Source organism: Nerophis ophidion, linkage group LG02 (genome assembly GCF_033978795.1).
Source record: "Nerophis ophidion isolate RoL-2023_Sa linkage group LG02, RoL_Noph_v1.0, whole genome shotgun sequence".
Classification (NCBI taxonomy): Eukaryota; Metazoa; Chordata; class Actinopteri; order Syngnathiformes; family Syngnathidae; genus Nerophis; species Nerophis ophidion.
In genome coordinates this window covers 75,010,928-75,027,999 of record NC_084612.1, presented here as the reverse complement: position 1 = coordinate 75,027,999, position 17,072 = coordinate 75,010,928, and the positions used below count along the sequence as shown (strand labels likewise).

Genomic DNA, 17,072 nt, shown 5'->3' with positions numbered 1-17,072 from the left:
ACTAAAACTGTTTATAATCACTAAAGCGTCCCATGTCCGTTGGAGTGTTGTCATGCATGTTTGTACGTGCTATCTTAATGTAATTATGCTAGCGTCGTTAGCATTTGCTAACATGCTTAATTCCAGTAATGATTCACTGTGTTTTCTGGACTATGGAGCACATTGGTATTTAAGCCGCACCCACTACATTTTAAGGGAAACATGTTTTCCCATACAAGCCTCTGCCTTTTCCTACACTTTGAACCCTGTGGCTTAAAAGACGGTGCGGCTAATATATGGATTTCTCTACGCATTTTAAAAAAAATAAAAAGCAAGCTAAAATACTAAGGGTGTTTTTATTTTTATGCAGTCCCCCTCCAAGTTTCTGCTTTTTCCTATTTTTGGCTTTTGGAGTTTTTCCTCGTGTTTTCTGGTGATGTTGTTGTGGTTTGTGCCGCTCTTTGAGGCCAAACAAATACAATTTGATTGATTGATCGTAGTTTTTTTATTTATTTCCTACAGACTCCAAAGCAATCGTGGACGGCAACCTGAAACTGATCCTTGGTCTGGTCTGGACTCTGATCCTGCACTACTCCATCTCCATGCCCATGTACGAGGGCGAGGATGACGAGGTAGCGTCCCGCTCTCGCTTTATGCGTAGATTTGAACAGGCTTCACACAGCGGTCGCTTTTGTTTTCCAGTCCGAGTCCAAGACCCCCAAGCAGCGTCTGTTGGGCTGGATCCAGCACAAAGTCCCGGACATGCCCATCACCAACTTCAGCCAGGACTGGAGGACGGGAAAGGCACTTGGGGCGCTGGTGGACGGCTGTGCGCCAGGTAGACTTTTTCATTCACCCTTTTTAGGTCTTTTTGTCCCGTTCAAACACTGATGACATGTATCAAGCAGACAAGAAGCAAGGAATCATTAAAAGACAGAGTTCAATTTGGCTCAATGAGGAGAGACGTTTGGGGCTGCACACTCGGTTACAATCTTCCACCACGCTCTAAGGTCCAGTCCCACGTGCTCCTCTATTTATTTGGGGGGTCCCCGGTTACATCACTGAGGCTGCTTTTGAAGGAAGGGGGGTCATTTCAGCAGCCCCAGTTAGACACAATATATGATTATTCATGAATGGAAATGTGCTGACACACGTGATATCCCCCTGTCTCTGCTTTGTCTGCGTCACGGCACTCGATGTTCTGGACACAATCACTGATACGAGACGACTCGCAACCTTGGATTGCAAGTTGTCCCTTTACACAGATAGAAAAGTACATCTTCAGCACAATTGATAATAACTATAGCAACGGCCTTTAAGCATAAGAGTTGTGTGATAACTTATACATAATTATTTTAACACTTTTTACGTCACAAAGCAGTCCAACAAAGTATGGACATCATTTTGTGCCTCCTTGTAGTGTATAAAATGTCGCCCTAATCCTACAATAAATTGTGCAACTTTCCAAGTGTGCGACTATGGTGTGTGAAGAGTAACGTAGCAAGTGCGAATAGCTTTCGTTTATGATGATGTTTACATTTGTTTTAATTCTTCCAGTCTTACCGTGTGTGTGTGTGTGCGTGTGTGTGTGTGTGTGTGTGTGTGTGTGTGTGTGTGTGTGTGTGTGCGCGTGTGTGTGTGTGTTTGGCAGGTCTGTGTCCAGACTGGGAGACCTGGGATCCAGTGAAACCAGTGGAGAACGCCACAGAAGCCATGCAGCTAGCAGATGAATGGTTGGGAATCCCGCAGGTTCGATTCCCACTGAAACAAACAAATGGATATTATTCTATAAACAATATACTGTATGTCCACTCTTATTACACAGGTGTCAAACTCCATGTTAAGTCTGGCCTGCCGCATTTAACCTTCATTCTAATGTGGTCCGCCATACGATTTTAGAATGGCCCGCCATAACATTTTGTGGTCAGTTATACGATTTTATTGTGGCCCGCCACGTCATTTTGTAGCCCGCCATACGATTTTATCGTGGTCCGCCACATTATTTTGTTGTCCGCCATACGATTTTATTGTGGTCCGCTATACGATTTTATCGTGGCCCGCCACATAACTTTGTAGTACGCCGTATGATTTTATTGTGGTCCGCCATACAATTTTTTGTGGTCCGCTACATTTTTTTGTGGTCGGCCATACGATTTTATTGTGGACCGCTACATTGTTTTGTGGTCGGCCATACGATTTTATCGTGGTCCGCCACATTGTTTTGTTGTCTGCCATACAATTTTATTGTGGCCTGTCACATAATTTTGTGGTCCGCCATACATTTTTATCGTGGTCCGCCACATTGTTTTGTTGTCTGCCATACAATTTTATTGTGGCCTGTCACATAATTTTGTGGTCCGCCATACGATTTTATGGTGGCCCTCATTTTGTGACCCGCCATACGATTTTATTGTGGTTCGCCACATTGTTTTGTGGTCCGCCATACGATTTTACGGTGGCCCGCCACATAATTTTGTAGCCCGCCATACGATTTTATTGTGGTCCGCCACATTATTTTGAGTTCCGCCATACGATTTTATTGTGGCCCGCCACATAACTTTGTAGTACGCCGTATGATTTTATTGTGGTCCGCCACACAATTATTTGTGGCCCGCCACATAATGATGTGGTCCGCCACACGATTTTATTGTGGTCCGCTACATTTTTTGTGGTCGGCCATACAATTTTATTGTGGTCCGCCACATTGTTTTGTCGTCTGCCATACAATTATATTGTGGCCCGTCACATAATTTTGTGGTCCGCCATACAATTTTATTGTGGCCCACCACATAATTTTATACGATTTTATGGTGGTCTGGCAGATTGTTTTGTGGTCCGCCATACAATTTTATGTTGGCCCTCCACATCATTTTGTGGCCCGCCATACGATTTCATTGTGGTCCACCACGTTATTTTGTGGTCCGCTATACGATTAAATCGTGGCCCGCCACATAATTTTGTGGCATGTCATATGATTTTATTGTGGTCCGCCACATTGTTTAGTGGTCCACCATACAATTTTATTGTGGCCCGCCACATAATGTTGTGGTCCGCCACATTGTTTTGTGGTCTGTCACACAATTTTATTGTGGCCCGCCACATAATTTTGTGGTCCTCCATACAATTTTATGGTGGTCTGCCACAGTGTTTTGTGGTCCGACATACGATTTTATTGTGGCCCGCTACATAATTTTGTGGTCCGTCATGCGATTTTATGGTGGTCCACCATTTCATTTTGTGGTCCGCCATACAATTTTATTGTGGCCCGCCACATAATTTTGTGGTCTGCCATATAATTTTATCGCGGCCCGCCACATAATTTTGTGGTCCGCCATGCGATTTTATGGTGGTCCGCCACGTTGTTTTGTGCCCCGCCATATGATTTAATTGTGGCCTGCCACATCAATTTTGTTGTCCGCCATGCAATTTAATCGTGGTGTGCCACATCATTTTAACATGAACCAATACGTGATTTTAAAATGTGGCACACCACATAAAAGTAATGTGATCCAGCACCTCAAAATCATTTTATGATGGTCAGCCACTTTATTAGTGGTCTGACACGTTATTTTATCGTGGTCAGCCACATTATTTTATAGTCGCCTGTCACGTTATTTTAAATGTGGCACACCACATAAATCTGATGTGACCCGCGAAATCATTTTGTGTTCAGTTCACGTTATTTTATAAAGACCTGCCACGTTATTTTATAGTAGGATGATACGTTATTTTATAGTGGCTCTCCGAGTTATTTTATATTGGTCCACCATACAATTGCGCCACATCATTTTAAGATGGACCAATACCTGATTTTAATGTTGGGCCGCCTTATTTTATTGTGGTTCGCCACGTTATTTTACAATGGCCTGCCACATTTTTTATAGTGGCCCACCACGTTATTTTGTAGTGCTCTGCCATATTATTTTAAAAGTGGCCCGCCATGTTAATTTAAATGTGGCACACCACATAAATTGAATGTTACCAGCCAGGTCATTTTACGTGGACCGCAAGATAATAATATAGTGTTCAGCCACATTAATAGCGGTCTGCCACAGTATTTTTATTGTGGCCGGCCATATTATTTTAAAGTACGCACCACATAAATCTAATGTGACCTGCAAAATAATTTTGTGTTCAGTTCACGTTATTTTATATTGGCACGCCACGTTATTTTAAAGTAGGCCGCCACGTTATTTTATAATGGCCTGCCGCATCATTTTATAGTGGTTCGCCATAAGATTTTATTGTGGCGCGCCACATCATTTTAAGATGGACCAATATTTGATTTTAACGTTGAGCCACATTATTTTATGGTGGCTCGCCACATAATTTTTTGGGTGGTCTGCCGTGTTATTTTAAATGTGGCACATCACATAAATTTAATGTGACCTGCCACGTCATTTATGTGGCCACCAAAATAATTTTATTGTGAGCCACATTATTTAAACTGGCCCACGACGTCATTTTATGGTGGACCGGCACTTTAAAATGACCCGTCCCATCATTTCAAAGGTGGCCTGCCACATCATTTTAAAATCGGCCTGACATGTCATTTATTTGGTCTGGGAAAGTGATTTGTTTCCTCAATTTTGAGAGAAAAATGTTGCCCATGCAATAATTAAACACATTTTAATATTTTCTGATGTTCAAAGCATTTTATTTACAGTTATTGAATCAAAACACTTGAATATCTGCTTATCATCTTGATTTACGATCTCAAAGTTGTTCATCAATTTGTAAAACATTGTTGCCTTTGCAAATTGCGTAACAAAGCTATTATATGTTTATATTTATATCTACTGATACATGTGGCCCTCTGAGGGCCGCCATGATTGTGATGTGGCCCTCAATACAAATGAGTTGACAGCATCTCTCTTATGCCATTGAATAATCTCCCTCCAACATCCATGCTTTTAAAGTGAGTCATATTAATACATACTGTAAAGTAGCGTGTGTAAAGGATATCGACTGGTATGTGCAGGTGATTGCCCCGGAGGAGATTATCGACCCTCAGGTTGATGAGATGTCGGTGATGACCTACTTGTCTCAGTTCCCCAAAGCCAAACTAAAACCAGGAGCACCTCTAAAACCCAGGCTCAACCCCAAGAAGGCCCGTGCTTATGGACCAGGTACTCAGACACTTCTCCACTTTGCACGCATGCATTCTTCTTCTATGGTGATAATAAAATGCCCGTATTTTACGGACTGTAGAGCACATCAAGTTATAAGCCATTTTTTTTCCCATATATTAGCCGTCCCGTGTTGTGAAATGAGTTATTTACACAGAAAGATTCAGTAAATGTTTATTTACATACCTTAAAGGCCTACTGAAATGAGATGTTCTTATTTAAACGGGGATAGCAGCTCCATTCTATGTGTCATACTTCATCATTTCGCGATGTTGCCATATTTTTGCTGAAATGATTTAGTAGAGAACATCGACAATAAAGTTGCTGAAAAAAAAGCCTTGCCTGTACCGGAAGTAGCAGACGATGTGCGCGTGACGTCACGGGTTGTGGAGCTCCTCACATCTCAACATTGTTTATAATCATGGCCACCAGCAGCTAGAGCGATTCGGACCAAGAAAGCGACGATTTCCCCATTAACTTGAGCAAAGATGAAAGATTCGTGGATGAGGAAAGTGGGAGTGAAGGACTAGAAAGAAAAAAAAGACTATACAGTGGGAGCGATTCAGATGTTATTAGACAAATTCACAAGGTTAATTCTGGAAAATACCTTATCTGCTTATTGTGTTACTAGTGTTTTAGTGAGATTATATGGTCGTACCTGTACAACCTGAAGGTCGGCCCCGCACCTTTCTTCAGCACCCGTCGACGGGTGGTGGCGATGCCCATCTCTGCCCTTCGCAAGGGACCCTCTTCGAAACACGATCTTTCTAAAAGATTGCTGCATAATACACTGTACTTTGTGTGTGTGGTCCAATCCAACCGTGTTCGCTTGACATCTCTGTTCCATAGTAAAGCTTCACCGTCATCTTTCGGGAATGTAAACAATGCAACACCGGTTGTGTTTGTGTTGCTAAAGCCGGCCGCAATACACCGCTTCCCACCTACAGCTTTCTTCTTTGACGTCTCCATTATTAATTGAACAAATTGCAGAAGATTCAGCAACGCAGATGTCCAGAATACTGTGGAATTATGCGATGAAAACGGACGACTTATAGCTGGGAATGAGGCTGGAACAAAATGTCCTCTACGATGCGTGACGGCACGCACAGGCGTCATCATACCGAGACGTTTCCGCAGGATATTTCGGTGCAAAATTTAAAATTGCAATTTAGTAAACTAAAAAGGCCGTATTGGCATGTGTTGCAATGTTAATATTTCATCATTGATATATAAACTATCAGACTGCGTGGTCGCTAGTAGTGGCTTTTAGTAGGCCTTTGTTTACAAGCGATGCCTGCAACAAGGCAGTAAAACGGCTGATCAAACAAAACAGAAGTTGCGGGAGCTGGCTTTCCAATCAGCGAAAGGAGACTCAGTAACCCCACAGTGACGTTTTGGGGAATTTACTGAGGAATTTGTGAAACTGAAACAATATAAAAAAAATGCCTTATAAGATAGATAAATAGTACTTTATTAATTCCTTCAGGAGAGTTCCCTCAGAAAAATTAAAAAGTTAACAATACTAACACACTCGTGTTAGCATAGTAGCTAATGCTAACGACGGCAGCTTGATTACATTACGATAGCATCTGCAAATACGCATGAAAACACTCCTACAGACATCACACATGGGAGGCTTTATTTAGTAAGTAAGAATTGTTTGAGTTACTTACAAACAATGCTTGGAGAAGAAACCATACGCATAGAAACGCTACGGACAATTAGAGAACCGAACGGCACTTCTACTTCCGGTTCAAAGCTCTAAACAGCAGGAATTCACATTTAACCAACTGCAGTGAGAAAACTTGGTTCAAAAGATGACGCCAGAGCACAAACGAAAACCAAAGTGTCTTTGCGTGTGTTTATTATAAATAAATAAATGGGTTGTACTTGTATAGCGCTTTTCTACCTTCAAGGTACTCAAAGCGCTTTGACACTACTCCCACATTTACCCATTCACACACACATTCACACACTGATGGAGGGAGCTGCCATGCAAGGCGCCAACCAGCACCCATCAGGAGCAAGGGTGAAGTGTCACGCTCAGGACACAACGGACGTGACGAGGTCGGTACTAGGTGGGATCTGAACCAGGGACCCTCGGGTTGCGCACGCCCACTCTCCCACTGCGCTACGCCGTCAAATAGTTCTCAAAGTTATTGAGAACTATTTGCTTTTTGTTGTCAGCGAAGAAAAATCCATTAAATTAGCCGCACCGTTTTTTAAGCCGCAGGGCTCAAAGCGTAGGAATAAAGCAGCGGCTTAGTCCGAAATTTACGGTAATGATGGATTAGATTGATGTAGAGCTTTTCTGGACACTCAAAGCACTACACAGGGAACTGAGACTCCATCATTCATTCGCTCCACATTCAAAAAAGACGGTCACTTGGAAGAAGCTCTTTCTGCACACGCTTCCTGAAAGGCCATCTGGTGGCTGCCAGGCAGACTGGAAACATCGTTGTGTCGTACAATGACAGGAAGTCGGCGCCTGCTCATCTCAACAATGCACAAAAGACACACTGACATGTGATCCTGTTCCCTGAGGAGAAAATGAACGCTCGTTAGGTCGAAAAACAAATCAAATCAAACTTCATTTGAAAAGCGCCACCCCAAAAGGGACACACGGTAGAAAATGGATAGATGGAAACAAAGTTAAAAATTATATTCCGATGACCCACATCCCCCTTTATCACAGACACCAAACACAAACACACATACCGTATTTCCTTGAATTGCCGCCGGGGCGCTAATTAATTTAAAACCTCTTCTCACTCCAGCGTTTACCAAAGGCATGCGATAAAGGCAAGCATGCACTAATTATTTTAGAACCTCTTCTCACCCTGGCGCTTACCAAAGGCATGCGGTACATTTAGGCATGCGCTTAAAAACTTGAGTGTGATGTAAGGATACCATCATGAAAAGCACATTTAATAAAAAAAACGTTATTATGGTCTTACCTTTACTTATAAATGAAGTCCATGCGCAGCTCCTTCTGATCAAAAGCATCGATAACTTGTTTATAGAAGTCTTCCTTATCTTTCTTCAGTTTTAAAAGTCTCTCTGTCTTCCTTTATTACCTCCTGCTTCGATTGAAAGTCCAGTTTAGAAAAGTGTTTTATTTTAGATATGTAATCCTCCATGTTAAAAGTGCAAGCGAGAGGAAAACATAAACACACGCTGCTCACTCTTGCTGCTTGTTGTCACTTCTTCTGCAGCCGAGTAGTCGCAAGAAGGATCACTAGCGCCCTCTACCACCAGGAGGCGGGAGTCATTTAATGACTCATATTTGACACACGCAGCTACGGTATATTAATAAAACATAGCTGCTTACTGTTCTTTTTAGCATATTCAATAGCTTGGACCTTAAATCCTACTGAATAGCTCTTAATCTTCTTCCCTTTATGCGATTTCAAATGATTGAAATCAGCCTCCTCCATTTTGAAAATGATGACAGGTGAAGTGTCACTCGTGACGTGACGAGTTTGACCCGGCGGTAATTCTAGGCATGCGCTAATAAAAATCATATTTTGCGAAACGAGTTTGACTCGGCGTTAATTCTAGGCAGGCACATACTATATACCCGGCGGCAATTCAAGGAAATACGGTATGCAAAGACATATAGTTGCACCCAGATGTAAAACATCTTTTGGACAATCAGCCTTTTCATATAAAACCATAAAGGAATGGAACAACCTCACAACAAACTTGAAAAGTCTAACAGATGACTTTTCATTGACAATTGAAGTCAAAAAGTGGCTTTGGAGCAATCAAAGCTGCTCACACGGTCAATAAGGTGGACACTGTGTTCGACACATACACTTAATGTTTATTGTGTTTATCCATGAGAGCATTTTTGTTCCAAATTGTGAGGTTTGTCTGTTAAAATCATGGTTATTTTTACAAATGATGACAGATGTGAACAAGAGCATGTATTGTCTTTGTGTGAAGATGTAAATGAGGTGTGCTTGTATTGTATATTAAGTATGTGTCCATGAAAGGGCATTTTATGACTTTCCTTAATTTGAATACATGCTGTGATATAATTTTTATTGTCATCATTTTATTGCATGATTTTTCTATCCCTTTAATTTAGGTAGCCAGGGACAGCAGATGGAAATGAGCTATTTAGCTATAATCTAGTACAGAACATATCTGTCTTTGAGCTTAATGTTTCTGTGCATTGTCCCTTCAAATAAAGACTAAACTAAACTAAATATGAACAAATGATTTCATGGCTGAGTACAGAGGAGCCAGGTGAGTAAACACTATCACATCTGCACCAGGAGGCTGACACAAAAGGCCCCCACAGCATGGCCCATAACCCCCGAAGCAGATGGTTCCCTCTGGGGAACGCTGGGATGTAAAATATAAATAAAAGTTGCAAAACAGTAAGAACCATGAGTAAAGATAAAGGATAAAATACAAATGTATTTTGATAAAAATAAAAATTAAATACAATTAATAAGATAACAATTAAAATAATATACAGTAAATTTATAATATTCATCCCATCCATTTTCTACCGCTTATTCCCTTCGGGGTGGCGTCTCAGCTGCATTCGGGCGGAAGGCAGTGTACACCCTGGACAAGTCGCCACCTCCTCGCAGGGCCAACACAGATAGACAGACAACATTCACACACTAGGGACCATTTAGTGTTGCCAATATATAATAAATGGAACTAAATAAAATATTGCATAACTTAATAAAACAAAAGGTCAAGTATAGGTAAAAGTCAAATTCAAAAAGGTGGGTCTTAAGTAGAGATGTCCGATATTGGCTTTTTTGCCGATATCTGATATTCCGAAATTGTCCAACTCTTAATCACCGATTCCGATATCAACAGATACCAATATATACAGTGGTGGAATGAACACATTATTATGTCTAATTGTGCTGTGATGCCCCGCTGGATGCATTAAACAATGTAACAAGGTTTTACAAAAATAAATCAACTCCAAGTTATGGGAAAAAAATGCCAACATGGCACTGCCATATTTATTATTCAAGTCACAACGTGCATTATATTTTTTTAACATGCCTCAAAACAGCAGCTTGGAATTTGGGACATGCTCTCCCTGAGAGCATGAGGAGGTTAAGGTGGGTGGGGTTGGGGGGGTGTATATTGTAGCGTCCCGGAAGAGTTAGTGCTGCAAGGGGTTCCGGGTATTTGTTCTGTTGTGCTACGGTGCGGATGTTCTCCCGAAATGTGTGTGTCATTCTTGTTTGGTGTGGGTTCACAGTGTGGCGCATATTTGTAACAGTGTTAAAGTTGTTTATACGGCCACCCTCAGTGTGACCTGTATGGCTGTTGACCAAGTACGCGTTGCATTCACTTGTGTGTGTGAAAAGCCGTAGATGTTAAGTGACTGGGCCGGCACGCAAAGGCAGTGCCTTTAAGGTTTATTGGTGTTATGTACTTCTTCCTACGTCCGTGTACCACTCCGTACTGTGGCATTTTAAAAAGTCATGAATTTTACTTTTTGAAACAGATACCAAACATTTCCGAGCAGACACCGATAATTTCCGATAGTCACGTGGCAAACGCATAGTTATGCGCGTTTTGTTCAAGCCCAGGATGCTAAGGACCAGTCGGACAGGACTTGCAGGAAAGGGCTTGATTTAATACAAAAAATATAACCACACGGGTACAAAAATGGACAGAAATAAACAAAAGAAAATGCGTGCCGAACGCACGGGAAGCTAAAGCTAAAACTTAGCACCGATTCAGGAACAAGAAGAATAGGTGAGTGTTGCTTATTGCAAACAAAAGACCAAGATCGAAAGAAGGGAGAAGGCAGGCTTAAATAAGGACGTAATCAATAAACACAGGTGCGCGTCAGGAAACAAGTCACATGTGGAACAAATTAGAAACTATGGTAACAGAACAAAACAAGGGAGGGCAACCAGGAACTGAAAAAGTCCAAGACAAACAGAAAACACAAAAGGACTCAAAAACCAAAATCAAAATGTGATCCGGGCAGCGGATCACAACACAGATATTACATTTTAAAGCGTTTATCGGCCGATAATATCGGCAGCCCTGATATTATGGGACATCTCTAGTCTTAAGCCTGCTCTTAAAAACATCAACGTCTTAAAAACGACAAGCTGTTCCACAGACTGGGGCCATAATGGTGGAAAATGTTGTGTCATAACTTTTGGGATAATTGGGAGATGAGTGCCGGAGGATCTCAAGACCCGGGAAGGTTCGTAGGGTAAAAGATAATCTGAAAGATAAGAAGGTCCATTGCCATAAAAACATTTTTAAACCATTGAAATTAATCCTGAATCACACGGGGAGCTAATGCAGAGATTTTAAAACTGTTGTAATGTGAGCCCGCCCTCTGGTCTTTACCAATCTGTGTTTTGAAAGGACTGACGCCTCTTGCAGGTATCGAACCTACGGGCAACAGGGTGCTCCGCCCCGCGGTGTTCACAGTGGACACTTTCAGCGCCGGCCAGGGTCAGGTCACCGTCTATCTGGACCAACCGGACGGCGCCAGAGAGGAGGTAAACATCTCAGTCGCCTCGTCCTTCTGACCAGGATGCTGACCCGGGTCTGTCTTTGTGTGTCCCAGCTGAAGGTGGAGTCCAATGAGGCCAAGAAGACCTACAAAGTCTCCTACGTTCCTCAAGTCCTGGGACCCCACATGGTCGCCGTCGTTGCTAATGACTCATAAAACATTTTGCTTTTGGAGACCTCCGCCAAGCTGAAAGGCGTGTGGTTGTGTTTCCTAGGTGACCGTGCTGTTTGCAGGCCAGCCCATTCCCAAGAGTCCCTTCCAGGTCAGCGTGGACAAGGCCCTGGGTGATGCCTCCAAGGTGGCGGTGAAAGGGCCGGGGATCGAACCAGTGGGCAACGTCGCAAACAAACCCGCATACTTTGACATCTACACTGCCGGTAAGAGGACCTTTTATGTCTTGTGTTTTCTCGCACACTTAAAAGGGTTATATTAGGATTTTCCTTGTGGTCTCAAAGCATGTAATTGTAGTTCTTTGGTCAAAATGTTGCATAGGATTAAAAAAGGGTGTACTTTATTTTTTGCTGATTGGACCTTTTTTTATAATATCCAGAAAGTTCAAATAGCAGGTTAGATTAGACCATTTTTTTGTGCTGGTTAGAATTTTTTCCATACCATGACTAGGGAAGGTTGTTTAAATAATAGGGTCATGTAAGTAAATGCTGTGCATGCAGACACACTCATGTACAATTAGTGGCCACTGACTTTCATTGGCCACCAGATGGTGACAAAATGGCAATATTTGTATATTAGGGCCAAATTGTTTATTGGACACGTGCCGTCCCGCGAGATAAACTGAAGACGCCGGCGGGTCGCACTTGGCTCGCGGGACGTAGTTTGGACACCCCTGTTCTAGCATATTTATTTATAGCCAGCGACAAGGTATTTTTTTGACGTGGCGGATGTAAACAGAGGTCACAACACAGGAAGTATATTACCTGAGGGGGCGTGGCTACAGGATACAGTTGCCAAATGGGAAACGCATGCATGTTCTAGATCAGGGGTCAGCAACCTTTTTGAAAGCAAGAGCTACTTCTTGGCTACTGATTAATGCGAAGGGCTACCAGTTTGATACACACTTAAATAAATTGCCAGAAATAGCCAATTTGCTCAATTTACCTTTCAATCTGTTATTATTAATAATAATGATATTTATCTTTGTGGAAACACTGATCATCTTAATGATTTCTCACAATAAATATATATAGAAACAGATAAATATATTTAAAAAAAAAGTGTATTTCTGTCTGTCATTCCGTTGTACTTTTTTTTTCCTTTTACGGAAGGTTTATTGTAGAGAATAAATGACGAAAAAATACTTAATCGAACGGTTTAAAAGAGGAGAAAACACGAAAAAAATGAAAATAAAATTTGGAAACATACTTTATCTTCAATTTCGACTCTTTAAAAATCAAAATTTAACTGAAAAAAAGAAGAGAAAAACTAGCTAATTTGAATCTTTTTGAAAAAATTTAAAAAAGAATATATGAAACATATTACAAATTTTTCCTGATTAAGATTAATTTTAAAATGTTGATGACATGTTTTAAATAGGTTAAAATCCAATCTGCACTTTGTTAGAATATATAACAAATTGGACCAAGCTATATTTCTAACAAAGACAAATCATTATTTTTTCAAAATTTTCCAGAACCTGATTTAAGAATGTGAGTTGTTCACAAATTTGAAATAAGATTTAAATTTGATTCTACAGATTTTCTAGATTTGCCAGAATATTTTTTTTTTTTAATATTGAATCATAATAAGTTTGAAGAAATATTTCACAAATATTCTTTGTCGAAAAAACAGAAGCTAAAATGAAGAATTAAATTAAAATGTATTTTTTATTTTTTACAATATAAAGAATAAATTTACTTGAACGTTGATTTAAATTGTCAGGAAAGAAGAGGAAGGAATTTAAAAGGTAAAACGGTATATGTGTTTAAAAATCCTAAAATCATTTTTAAGGTTGTATTTTTTCTCTAAAATTGTCTTTCTGAAAGTTATAAGAAGCAAAAAAAAAAAATGAATTTATTCAAACAAGTGAAGACCAAGTCCTTAAAATATTTTCTTGGATTTTCAAATTCTATTTGAGTTTTGTCTCTCTTAGAATTAAAAATGTCGAGCAAAGCGAGACCAGCTTGCTAGTAAATAAATACAATTAAAAAAATTGAGTCAGCTCACTGGTAAGTGCTGCTATTTGAGCTATTTTTAGAACAAGCCAGTGGGCGACTCATCTGGTCCTTACGGGCACCGCGTTGGTGACCCCTGCTCTAGAATTTACGTGACATTTTCAATGATAATAATGTTAGTAAATGATCTACTAATGTTTTCTGAGGTCTTTGCTTGTATGTCAAGAGTTTTACGAGAATATTTTCAGTGATAAAAATGTTAGTAAATGATCTACCGTACTAAAAACTGTGGTACACTACATAGGACGTGTTAGTGTCAATAAGAGGTTGGTAGATGAGAATAAATCCAAAGTTAAAATATAATGTAGAAATGCACCCAATTGCAGGAAATGTAGTCTTGATTTTAACATCATTGGAAAATGTACATTACAGGTTAAAAGTTTGGCCACACCTCATTTTAATGTTTGCTTTATTGTCATGACTATTTACATTGTAGATTGTCACATCAAAACTATGATTGAACACATGTGGAGTTATGTACTTAACTGAAAACATGTTTTATATCCTAGTTTCTTCCAAATAGCCACACTTTGCTCGGATTACTGCTTTGCACACTTTTAGCATTCTCTTGATGAGCTTCAAGAGGTAGTCACCTGAAACGGTTTTCACTTCACAGGTGCGTGTCGGGACATTGCTGGTTTTATGAGCAGAGGAGCATGTTGGGCAGCGCACACACACAGAACAAGCAGAGACAGTGTGTAGACAGAAAAGGGAGAACGGACGCATTTGGGCTTAAAAAGTAAATATGAAGTTATAACACTGAAACACCCTCAGGAAGAGCTAGCCAGCTAGCAACTAACATTTCAGCTACTTTTAAATGACTAATCCTCACCTCCATGGTGACAAATAAGTTTCTTACAAGTATCATTATCACTGGAGGACGAGGAATAGCTAAACATGGTTCACTACGCACTGTAGGAGGATACAATAGCTCACCGCCGTCACAATGTCAACAAACGCCATGGGTGGATCTACACCTGACATCCACTGTAATGATACCGAGTACAATAGTGTACCTCGTCGATACTACATGGTTACATCAATATTTTTTCCCCTTTTTTCTTATTTTTTAAAATGGATATTATGTTTATAAAGTCAGGAAATATGTCCCTGGACACATGAGGACTTTGAATATGACCAATGTATGATCCTGTAACGACTTGGTATCGGATCGATACCTAAATGTGTGGTATCATCCAAAACTAATGTAGAGTATCAAAGAAGAGAAGAATAAATGGTTATTACATTTTAACAGAAGTGTAGATAGAACATGTTACAAGAATAATTAAGCAGATATTAACAGTAAATGAACAAGTAGATAGTCCGTTTTTACAGCTTTTCCTTAATGTGTAGAAAATAATAGGTGTATAAATGACACAATATGTCACTGCAGACTAATTAGGAGTCTTTGTGTGTTTACTTACTACTAAAAGACAAGTTGTCTTGTATGTTCACTATTTTATTTAAGGACTAAATTAAAATTCAAGCTGCAAGCAGCGATGGATGGGACCGACTTTTGCTGGTGTTTCCTGCCTTTACCCATTCAACATATCTTTACCTGCACGTTACCTACCTTCCCTGCATCCTGGGGTCACACTGGTGCTTCTTTCTGTCACCCATACACGCTGGTGCTTCCTGCCATCACCCAGACAACATATCTTTACCTGCACATTACCTACCTTCTCTGTATCCTGGAGTCAAACTGGTGCCTCCTTCTTTCACCCAGTCAACATATCTTTACCCGCACAGTATCTACCTTCTCTGCATTGTGTGGTCACGCTGGCTTTTAAGCAGCCATCTTGAGATACTAACAGCGCAGCAGTTCTTTGAAGGCTCGTAAAATCAAAACCGGACCAGTTATTAAAACTCTTTTCGCAACTTTTAATCAGAAAGATTCACTCCCTCTCCTGTGCGAGTTTGAAGCCGACACAACAAATGTCCCGACACAACAAATGTCCTCAGAGGAGATAATGTTTGAAAAAAGGTGACGGGTTTTTACAAAACCTTTGTTTTGAAGGGTTAATTGCCAACTTCCTGTTGATTTTTGCTGAAGGATGTAAATGAATTAAATGTAGGTCTAAGTGAGACCTACACAGAGGTTTTTGTTTCATGTCTCTACGACATTCCTACCGGAAGTTACAAGCAGTTTTGTCTGTGTTTTATTCCTAGGGGGCGCTAGAGCGCAATTTTGAGTTTTGTGGGGGTTTTTTTTTATTAGATCGCAATTTTCGCCAGTACTGATGTGTGAGTCCAGTTTGGTGAGTTTTGAAGCATTTTAAGGGGGTCAAATTACAGCTCAAAGAGGCAAAAATTTATTTTTTTAGGAAACTTTTGTTTTGAAGGGGTGTTTGTCAACTTTCTGTTGATTTCTGCTGAAGGATGTTATTTTATGAAATTTAGGTCTAAGTGAGACCTACATAGAGGTTTTCGTTTCATGTCTCGACGACATTCCTACCGGAAGTTACAAGGAGTTTTGTCTGTGTTTTCTTCCTAGGAGCAGTTTTGTCTGTTTTATTCCTAGGGGGTGATAGAGCGCAATTTTGAGTTTTGTGGTTTGGTTTTATTTTTTTATTTTTTATTAGATCGCAATTTTCGCCAGTCCTGATGTGTGTGTCCAGTTTGGTGAGTTTTGAAGCATTTGAAGGGGGTCAAATTACAGCTCAAAGAGGCAAAAATGAAAATTTTTAGGAAACTTTTTTTTAGAAGGGGTATTTGCCAACTTCCTGTTGATTTTTGCTGAAGGATGTCATATTATGAAATGTAGGTCTAAGTGAGACCTACATAGAGGTTTTTGTTTCATGTCTGTATGACATTCTTAACGGAAGTTACAAGCGGTTTTGCCTGTGTTTTTTCCTAGGGGGCGCTAGAGCGCAATTTTGAGTTTTGTGGTTTGGTTCTTTTATTAGATGGCAATTTTCGCCAGTACTGATGTGTGAGTCCAGTTTGGTGGGTTATGAAGCATTTTAAGAGGGTCAAATTACAGCTCAAAGAGGCAAAAATTAATTTTTTAGGAAACTTTTTTTTAGAAGGGTATTTGCCAACTTCCTGTTGATTTTTGCTGAAGGATGTCAGTTTTATGAAATGTAGGTCTAAGTCAGACCTACATAGAGGTTTTTGTTTTGTGTCTTTACGACATTCCTAACGGAACTTACAAGCGGTTTTGCCTGTGTTTTTTCCTAGGGGGCGCTAGAGCGCAATTTTGAGTTTTGGGGTTTGGTTCTTTTATTAGATGGCAATTTTCGCCAGTCC

At 40.3% G+C, this 17,072-nt stretch overlaps 1 protein-coding gene across 2 annotated transcripts in view; it reads left to right on the top strand.

The window, feature by feature from the left end:
- The window catches only part of LOC133545408 (filamin-B-like), a 99,945-nt gene that overhangs the window by 18,592 nt on the left and 64,281 nt on the right, over positions 1 to 17,072 (top strand). For both annotated transcript variants that reach the window (XM_061890979.1, XM_061890970.1), the window contains exons 2-8: positions 502 to 611; positions 682 to 817; positions 1,631 to 1,728; positions 4,961 to 5,108; positions 11,502 to 11,620; positions 11,689 to 11,763; positions 11,849 to 12,011. In XM_061890979.1, coding sequence (XP_061746963.1) covers positions 502 to 611; positions 682 to 817; positions 1,631 to 1,728; positions 4,961 to 5,108; positions 11,502 to 11,620; positions 11,689 to 11,763; positions 11,849 to 12,011 — 849 coding nt within the window. The remainder of the gene's footprint in view (positions 1 to 501; positions 612 to 681; positions 818 to 1,630; positions 1,729 to 4,960; positions 5,109 to 11,501; positions 11,621 to 11,688; positions 11,764 to 11,848; positions 12,012 to 17,072) is intronic.